The following is a 9,921-nucleotide window of genomic DNA, read 5'->3' as shown; positions in this document are numbered from 1 at the left end:
TCACAAATAACACCACACACCCCCAGCACACAAACACGCACTCACTTGCTGTTCCTGTGGTTTCTCAGTGCGAGCACCGGCAGCATGTGTCGCACAATGCGCTTGAGATAGTTCATCTCGTCCGTACGACTCCGCACGGCGCAGTGCAGCTCCTTGCCGTAGTAATCGAGGGCGGTCAGTTCCGGATCGACCCTGTCGAGCCCCCTCGTGTCCTCGCGCACCTGTATATAGAGGTCGAGGTGTCGTAGCGCCGCCGGGAAGAACTTGTGCGTGATCACGCCGGCAAGGTCGACCTACAAACAACGGAACATCTATGAGTATTACGGGAGTAGCAGACGAGTGTGTCGTCGAGATATGAACAACGGAACATCTCTGAGTATTACGTAAGTAGCAGACAAATGTGTGGTCGAGATACGAACAACAGAACATCTCTGAGTATTACGTGAGTAGCAGACGAATGTGTGGTCGAGATACGAACAACAGAACATCTCTGAGTATTACGTGAGTAGCAGAGGACTGCATCAATCGAGATACGGTTTTGCAAAGGTCAGACTTGCATGTGTAGAAGGTACGGTGGTTTAGCAATCGAACAACCAATGTGGCCAAGCTTACCAGGCCACCCTTAAAAAAATTTTTGTTTCCCCTTTACCTACTCGCCTCTCAGGGTACCGAGTAGGTAGGTAGGTGAAAATTCTTTTTTATTTTGTTTTGACAAGATGTGTGTATCTATATTGTATATTCTGTTTTGTGTATATGTTTTTGCAGAACAAATTAGAATTTTTTTTTTTGCGAAACAAAATAATTTTTGTTTTGTTTTAATCGGCCAATAAAATGTGTCGGGTAGCGGCGTTTTGGTGAGTCGGTCGGTAAAGGCAAAACAAGCAATATTTTATCTTTGGCCCCACCACCAGTTTCATACAAGAAATAATCAGTCTGCCAACAACCAACATGATCAACAGAACTCACACAGCATATAAGTAACAGAAGCCAGGAGTAGAAATTAACTTTTGAACAAGGGAGTCCAACAGACGCCCTACCCTCAAAAAGAGGGCGTCCACAGCAAAATGAGGGAGTCCGCAGTCTGAGTTTCAAAATTAAAGATATTAACAATAACGCATGTGCTTCTTTTTAAGATTCATGCAGTTGCACGTCTGCCCAATTTTCTTTGGACATTAGCTGAACAAATACAGTAATTCCGCGAGGCCGTGCTCCGGAACAAACTAGTTAGTATGGCAGAATTTTCAGGGAGTCACACGGACTCCTGCACATGTCAAATCAAGGAGTCTGACAGTAAATCAGGGAGTATTTGACTCCGGACTCCCGTTAATTTCGCACCCTGCACACAGCATATAGGTAACAAAAGCCGTTAAGAGAGTTGGAAACAATAACAATACATTGATTACAATAACAGCGATGTACAGTACCTTCGATGCTCTTCTGATAAGAATTGCTGCTAAAAATCGGAGGTTTAACTTGACTTCGTCAACGAATGCCTCATCGTCACTAACATCACTGCAAAACAAAAATTGGGAAAAGTGAGTTGACAAATGCCATATATCCCCGTCTAAAAGTATGCTATGTCTAAAAGTTAAAACACAAGCTAAAAATATGTGATTCAAAAATGTTAATTTTTTCACATACCTTGCGGAAAAATTGATGTTAGTTTTTCAGAGATAGCAACCAATATTTTGGCGATTCTAACGCAAAGGACAATCTGGTATCATGAGGTGTTTTATGGTGATCATGAACTAAAATTGTCAAGATTTCCCAATGAATATACTGGCTTTGATCAAGTACTTCCCAGTTTAAATAAATGAATCATGAACAAGATGGCAGCACGTTCTAAGAAATACTCATAAAAGCATAATTTATACAAATCAATGAAATCTTGCAGAAAACATTTTATCGTGACTTTTCGTCTGCACGGTAAAATTGGCACGATTACCCTGACCTCTCTAGCTAACCCAACTGTAAACACACCTCATCAGTTTTCCTTAACTCTGACAGGGAAATGCCAAGCAAATCATTGCTTGCAGACCCTTAAAACAGCAGTGGTAATACAGAGAGAACTCCAGTACATCAGTCTTGGGGCGAGTTTGTTTGGGACGAATCCGTCTGATCGAGATCATGTGATCCTGATCCGACCAAACAAACGCAAACTCACTTTCACCGGTTCACGTTTCGCTGTGACCTATCACGGGATGGTTAATAACAAACAAGCTGTGATTGGCTGAGGCGCGGGCCGCCATATTGAATCCCGTTCGAATCCAACTCGCCAGCAGGGTCGGATTCGGTGGATCGAGATCAAGTGATCCGACCAAACAAACAGTCAGATCAACGAATCCATTGGATCGAGATCCGTAGATCCGACCAATCAAATGCGCCCTTGGACAGCACGTGACATGTACGTATGTTGAATACATATTAATGAGCAATAATATGTAATTTCAAGTTGCATACCTGTACCAAGGATGTACATATTCCTTGAGCAAGACATCTAGGAACTGCTCCAAGGAACTGTCTATACTTTTAGGTATTACAACATTGGTCCACGGTCGCGTCGCTTCTATGCTTAGCTCAGACCTGCACATGACAGAAATGCATAATTATATAACTGCTCGACTATAGCACTTATCAATACAATTCACCCAACATACATCATGGATGTTTACATGCTTGTAAGAATTCTTAAACAGGGTGCAAAATTAACGCGAGTCCGCAGTCAAATACTCCCTGATTTACTGTCGGACTCCCTGATTCGACTGTCTGACATGACTCCCTGAAAATTCTGCTATACTAACTAGTTTGTTCCAGAGCACGGCCTCACGGGATTGCCATATTTTTTCAGCAAAGGTCGAAAAAAATTTGACAGACGTGCAACCACATTAATCTTCAAAATAAGCACACGCGTTATTGTTAATATCTTTAATTTTGAACTTCAGACTACGGACTCCCTTATTTTGCTGCGGACTCCCTCTTTTTGAGGGCAGAGAGAGTCCGTTGGACTTCCTTGTTCAAAAGTTAACTTCTACCCCTGCTTAAATCATGTAGTTCGTTTTACGTGAATAGCATAATTAGGTTCACCTGACATTACATACAGTATCAGTCTGTTAGCAACATCAAAATCAAATGCTGGTTCCACCTGCCAAGCCTCCCATCACCTCATGAATGTTTAATGACTAATAAAAGCACAAGCTTTAATGCTGGTTAGAAACAAAGCCCCAGCTGCACAGCAGTTTATTATATTTTTTGACAGTTTTTTTACATTTATTAATGGTGCCATCATGTTAGTGTGCAAGAAACCTACAAAATGCATCAGCAATATTACTATCGGGAATGAATCAAAACAAATGCTACACTTACCGATGGCGAATGCAGTAGTTTTTACCACAAACTGAGCAAATTCTAGTTAGGTTGTCCTGCTCACTTTCACTGAGCTGGAAGTAGCAACACCACTTTGTTAAGAAAGGCAGGTATCACGCTTCACTGTGAATTGTAAACTGTGACGTATTTCACAGAAAAAATTGTATTGAATATATTCCAGTACAAACAAAATTTACAATCATTCTTTGGACAGAAAAACTTACAAGACAAAATGCAAAATTTTTAGAGGAATCTGGAATTTGGAATTGCTCAAAACTAGTGATTACTATTGTTATGACAAGAAGACCATTATCTCAGTATTCACCTTAAATGTAAAATTAGTGGCAATAATAATGAAATATTGTCCTTACAAGTATTCCGCAATAAATGACCATATCTTTGCCTCTATTGTGTATCTCAAACAATTTGTCAGTTTCTTATCAAATATTGAAAGCCAAATCACATAGATCTGTGAACCATAAAACTGCATTATATATATATATATATATATTATATATATATATATATATCCAAAGAGCTATATACCTAGAGTGTACAACGGAATAATGACGGAAAACGAAAAAAAGTGCATTTCACGACCAACATTATTCTACTTGACTCTGCGAGAGTTCTATAATAAATTTCATGGTATTCATTAACAAATTCTTTTGCTCTCGTAAAACAAGATCCAACCGCTTGTCAATACATACTCCTAGGCGGAGATTATCTGGCTCCTAAAACCCCCCTAGCCCCAAGTCGCCAAACGTGGCCGCCTCGAATCACAACTTCGTCCGCATCCTTCACGCGCGCTAAGCGTTGCGTTCGTGAGAGTTCGGTTTTTTCCCGGCCATATATTTATGAGATGATTTTCGGGTGCGTGCAGGGTGGAGCGGTGACTTTCGGGGGCATCGCTATGCCCTTATCTCCATTATACTTCCTAAGCAACGGAATCTAATGCTCCGTCATGATGGAGGCCGGGCAAATGTTTTTTAATATAAGTCCTCTAGCAACCCTAACGGCAGTCTAGTAATTGATACCAAATTTGGGCATGTGACATCATTACAGCGCTCGCAACGGTGAACGAGAAACCGATTAAGCTGAAAATGCTTAGACGCTGAAGGATGCGGACAGAAATGGATTCGACGGCGGCGTCTTGCATTGTGGAGGGGAGGTTTACTGAGCCGAATAATCTCCAAGCCTAGGAGTAGTCGTAATTGGACAACGTGGTCCTTGTTTTAGAGAGGCAAGAGATATTCCTGCTTAAGCAGAATACCATGAAATTATTATAGACTCGCAGGCAAAGTAGAATAATGTTGTCGTGAAATAGCACTATTTTCCCGTTTTTCCGTTGTACACTCAGGTATTATTAGCTCTTGATATAATATAAATATATATGTATATATATATATATAAGTATAATATATAACATAATATAATATAATATAATAATATAACATAATATAATATAATTATAATATAATATAATATAATATAATATAATATAATATAATATAATATAATATTAATATTAATATAATAAATAATAATATAATATATATATATATATAATATAAATATAATATAATTATATCATGTATTATTATATTATATTAATATATTATAATATAATATAATAATATATATAAAAAAACATTTTACCTTTTTTGATTTTCGTTCACAGAAAAACAGGAGATTCGGTAATAACAGACTGCCAGCTAGATGAACAAAAAACAGAAAGAAACAATCAGTGTTGGTTACAACTCGCGCCAAATCGTTTAACTCAGGCATTGTTTACCCATCACATTAACAATTGGCCCCATCCCATGGTAACAACTTCTGTGCGCTTGTAAAATGCAATTTAATAGAAACGTTTGTTTTCCTTTAATGTTTAGAGGTAACAACAAGAATAACTAACATTATTACAATGCTTGAATAAGCTTTTTGATATTGTAATCGAACTATGCAATTTTGGGTACGGGCAAAAGTAAGATGCATATAACTAACTTATCTTGGTTTAAAATGACGCATATGCGATGGACGCTATGTATAGTAGGATCAAGTACATTATATTTCAAATGCTCACCTATATTTGTTGCTACAGGCAAATGCTCCTAATAGAAATGAACCACCAAAAAACAACACAAATGGCCACAATCTGCAAAATTGTAACAAAGTATGTGATAACACACAAGGAAGATATATAACTAATGCTCTAGATGAATGGTAATGATTTATTTACATAGAACATGAGCAATTCACAATCACAAATGCATTTTGCATAAGGCATTCCATCTTCGTTATAGTCCCTTGGACTTTGAACATTAATATTTATGATGTTACGAGGCGGTTAAGGCAAACAGCCTTATAACTGATAAAGGCCATTCCTATTCTTGCAATCGTGTATTCAATATATCATTCAATCAACACACAACATGTTTTCTATTCATATTTAGGTCAGAAATGCATATATTGCAGTTGTATCATGGTACTGGCATATTGTAATTTATCCAGGGATGGTGTAACTTGTAAGTACGCCACATTACTACTAGAACCCAACACGTTTAACTCAAACCCAGTCCACCCAAAAACAGACACTCGAAGACGTTCAAAATATCTAGTACATGTCCTACCAAGTACCAACGGCAATATCTTCAAAGCTGTTTTATGTCTATGCCCCGATCTGTCATTGCTTGGAACTCTCTACCGTAATCTATGATCACTAGTGCATCACCTGAACGGCCTAAATCTGTCTTGCCTTCACTCCGCGACAAACAACATCAATATGGACACACACATCCTGAAGCACTTTTGCTCAGTAGCTACTACTACTACTGCTGAGAGGGTCTATGTCCCCTGGGGTACTGCCGGAACGTACCCTGGTACTATCTAATATGCCGGACCGTACCTCGCCTACTCCACTGACGAGTCTAGGGAGTCGCGTACGCCTACTCCCTAACCCTAACCCTAATCCTAACCCTAACCATATCAAATACTGAAATAGTGACCAGGGTACGTTCCGGTATACCGGACCGTACCCAGGGTACGTTCCGACCGTACCCTGGGGGACATAGACCCTATGAGCACTACCAGTACCACTAACTGGCACTAGTACTAGTAGTAGTACGAGAGACGCTCCAGACGGACACACGTCACACAGCACTCCGCAAATGAATGAATGTACTAAATTGTCTACAAACGAATTTACACTAAAAACGGACCATAAAGGAACAGTCATATTACTATTAGTAAAATTCATGAGGTAACTACGCTATTAGTACTCAGTAACAATGACAATGTTACTAATGGGCGTAATGGTGGGTACCGCCTACATGATAACGTTCAGGAATCACCGAATGAATTGAATACTAGTGCAACACGAGAATAGCCAAGTTCCCATGCGCATAACGCGGGAAGCGATTAAACAGGAATTGTTATTCAACTTACCGATACATTATATATGGAAAAAGGACTAGACTGGCGGCAATTAAAGGAATTAAACGTTTGAACCTCGTATCACATAAAGGTAGGTTTTTTAATCCAACAGTGTGCTGATTTTCAAACTCCCACCTCCGCCATACTTGTTTATATCGTCAGAGCAGCGCCCCCATTGGCAGAATATTGTCCCAAAAAATAGAATAATATACTGGGTAGTGTATTCTATTTATTCATTGGTAATTTGGTACATTGGTAAAAACTAAAAAAAAGTATATATCAAAATGAGCTTGCAAGCTCCTCACCGTGAATACCTATATCTATAGTCCGAATATGGTAGCTATTTCAAGTTTGTGTGAGCAGTTTTACTTTAGATACCGCGCGAGCGTCGCACGCCGGCGTCTCTCTCTCTCTCTCTCTCTCTCCTCTCTCTCTCTGCTCTCTCTCTCTCTCTCCTCTCTCTCTCTTTCTCTCTCTTTCTCTCTCTTCTCTCTCTCTCGATCTCCGTCTGCGCGCGCGCGCGCGTGTGTGTTTGTGTGTGCGCGCATGTGTGTCACAGTGTGTGTGTGTGTGTGTGTGTGTCGTTGTGTGTTGCGCAGCGCCACGCGTACGTGTGGATATGCGTACGTACGTGTGCGTGTATGTGCGCACGCGTCTGTGTGTGAAGTTTAACGAAATTGAGAAGGCTGGATACATTGCAGTAAAAAATTCTCTCCTTTCTGGAGCTTCCACTACACATCACATCTTATCCACCATCGTTCCCCCCCCGTAGTTCTCCGATCCATTTCATGCAGGGGCGTAAATCCATACCGAGGAGTGGGGGAGATAATCCCACGATAGCAGGGGGGCGAAATTAACCTTGGTGCCGCAAGCTGGCCCGCTTGCCGTAGGCATGCCAGTGCTAGGGGGTCTGGGCATGCCCCCCCCCAAAAAATGAAAGTATTTAAGCGCATGCATTTTCCTGCAATCTGAGGCTACTGTGGGCCATCCATATTCTCATGTCTGATGACACTATCTCAAACCCTAAACACTCAACACTACAAGTTAGGATTCAAAACACTTTTCATGACTTTTCAGAGACGTACACAGTTATAGCTAGGTTACTATATAGTAATAAATACATGTATAAAAACACAGGTAAAAGCAATTGCAATTTCTCACAATTGCGAACGTGTTTTTTGTAATGTTTAACCTACTTTTTGTTGGCTATTCTTTTTTTTCTTTTTTCTTTTTTAATCTCAGGGAGATATTTGTAGCAGGCCATCCCCCCTCCTTCAAGAGCGGGGGGATGCATCCCTCTCCCCCCGGGATTTACGCCCGCTGATTTCATGCAATCTTCGGCCTCGACAGTAACCACCATTGCCTCTCCATCTCCCCACTGGCTAACGTGTGTGTCAATGACATGCAGCATACGGAGATGGGTTGCTGGACACTGGTAATTTAAAATGAAATCCCTCAAACTACGTCCGGTCCCCATTCGACTGCGCGACTGTTTTCCATGCCATAAACTGTGGTGTCCGTGAGTAAATTCGCGATAGCTTTTTAAAAACGCCGGACAACATATGACAAAACTCTCATGTAACACAGCTAAAAGTACATGGCTATCTAGCTTTAATAGTACTAATGCCACTTGGTAGAAAATAGTCGAAATAATCATTTTCAGCTCCTAAAAGTATGTCATCCGACTGAAAGATTTGTATTCTCTTCTTTTATACGCAAAATCAACTTGGCCAATCACGGGCGGATACACATTTTTTCCTTACCGCCCACTAATCGGTAGCCAAGTATCGTCGCATTTTTGCTGTCATTTGTTATGGTTTTTACTGTTGTACCGTGACAATATGTCATGTTTGATTAATCGTTCACTCACTGTTATCTTGAGCGAGTAGAGGCAGTAATATTAGAAAAGATTCTATTTGTGCACTGATATAAGCAAAGATAGTCGGTCTCGGACTTCGTCCCTTTCCTAGATTTCTACCCCTGTCTCTAGACTCTACTCTCTAGGACATTGGACGTAGGGGCCTACCTATTTCAGTATTTGATTGGTAGGCCCCGTATGCAGAGTGAGAGTGCTATGACTATTGAGGACAATATAAGTTATATATAACCCGTCTAGGCGAACTCTATCCTGGCAAAATGGCTGGACATAGTCATTATTGTGCTGCTATTCCTTGCACAAATTCTAGAAATAACAATAAGGCTGTTGCTGTCCTTGCGACGGTACGCGTCGCCGATTATTTTTCTCTTAAAGTCACGGTACTCGACGGTACTGACGCCTATTGGTTGAGCTTGTTTTCCTTGCGATATACATAGCAACATCCAAAATTTTAATTTCAATATGTGGCCAGCAGCGCAACGGGTAGTGCGCTTGCCCCAAGTATGAATGGTCGCGGGATGCGAATCCCATCCGTTTCGTAATATTTTCGCTGTTTTCTGTATTTTCTATCTTTATCTGTTTAACATTTTTTTTTCAATTAACGCAAATATTAACATTAATTTATTTACAACATTTTAATAACAACAATTAATATTTTACAGACAATTAAAAATTAAATTTTATTAATTTAATAGAGGTTAGGGTTAGGGTTAGGTTAGGGTTAGGGTTAGGGTTAGGGTTAGGGTAGGGTTAGGGTTGAGGTATCGTATATAATCGTATAAAAATCGTATATATAATATCGTACCAAAAGCAACGGTAGTTATTATTCGCCGATAGATGGCGCTGGCATCACTACCCGTGAGTTGAAGAGAAAAAAAATTCGGCGACGGTACCGTCGCAGAGCAACAGGCCTAACAATAAAGACCTCTGTTTTTTCAAACTTCCCAAAAAAAAGACATCGAAAGGTAGGGTATTACTATTGCCTCATCAGGGTCTATGTCCCCGCAGGGTACTGCCGGAACGTACCCTGGGTACGGTCCGGTATACGGAACGTACCCTGGTCACTATTGATATGGTTTAGGTTAAGGATTAGGGTTAGGGTTAGGGTTAGATTAGGGTTAGGGTTCGGGTTCGGGTTAGGGGTAGGCGTAGGCGACTCCCTAGAACTCGTTAGTTGAGTAGCGCGAGGTACCGGTCCGGCATATTAGATAGTAACCTAGGGTTACGTTCCGGTATACTCGGACCGTACC

The 9,921-nt window shown here is 40.4% G+C and overlaps 1 protein-coding gene across 1 annotated transcript in view; it reads right to left on the bottom strand.

Annotated features, from left to right (window-relative positions):
* The window catches only part of LOC106821655 (sorting nexin-14-like), a 40,844-nt gene extending 33,905 nt beyond the window's left edge, over positions 1-6,939 (bottom strand). Inside the window, exons 1-7 of the mRNA XM_014826545.1 lie at positions 6,931-6,939; positions 5,447-5,474; positions 5,023-5,078; positions 3,364-3,437; positions 2,461-2,583; positions 1,425-1,512; positions 46-293 (exon numbers count right to left, since the gene is read on the bottom strand). Of these exons, the coding sequence (XP_014682031.1) occupies positions 46-293; positions 1,425-1,512; positions 2,461-2,583; positions 3,364-3,437; positions 5,023-5,078; positions 5,447-5,474; positions 6,931-6,939 (626 nt within the window). The remainder of the gene's footprint in view (positions 1-45; positions 294-1,424; positions 1,513-2,460; positions 2,584-3,363; positions 3,438-5,022; positions 5,079-5,446; positions 5,475-6,930) is intronic.
* Between the last annotated feature and the right edge of the window lie 2,982 nt (positions 6,940-9,921).

The sequence above is a fragment of the Priapulus caudatus genome, unplaced genomic scaffold (assembly GCF_000485595.1).
Source record: "Priapulus caudatus unplaced genomic scaffold, Priapulus_caudatus-5.0.1 Scaffold81, whole genome shotgun sequence".
NCBI lineage: Eukaryota > Metazoa > Priapulida > Priapulimorpha > Priapulimorphida > Priapulidae > Priapulus > Priapulus caudatus.
The sequence above is the reverse complement of the archived record's forward strand: the minus strand, read 5'-3'. Positions and strand labels throughout refer to the sequence as shown.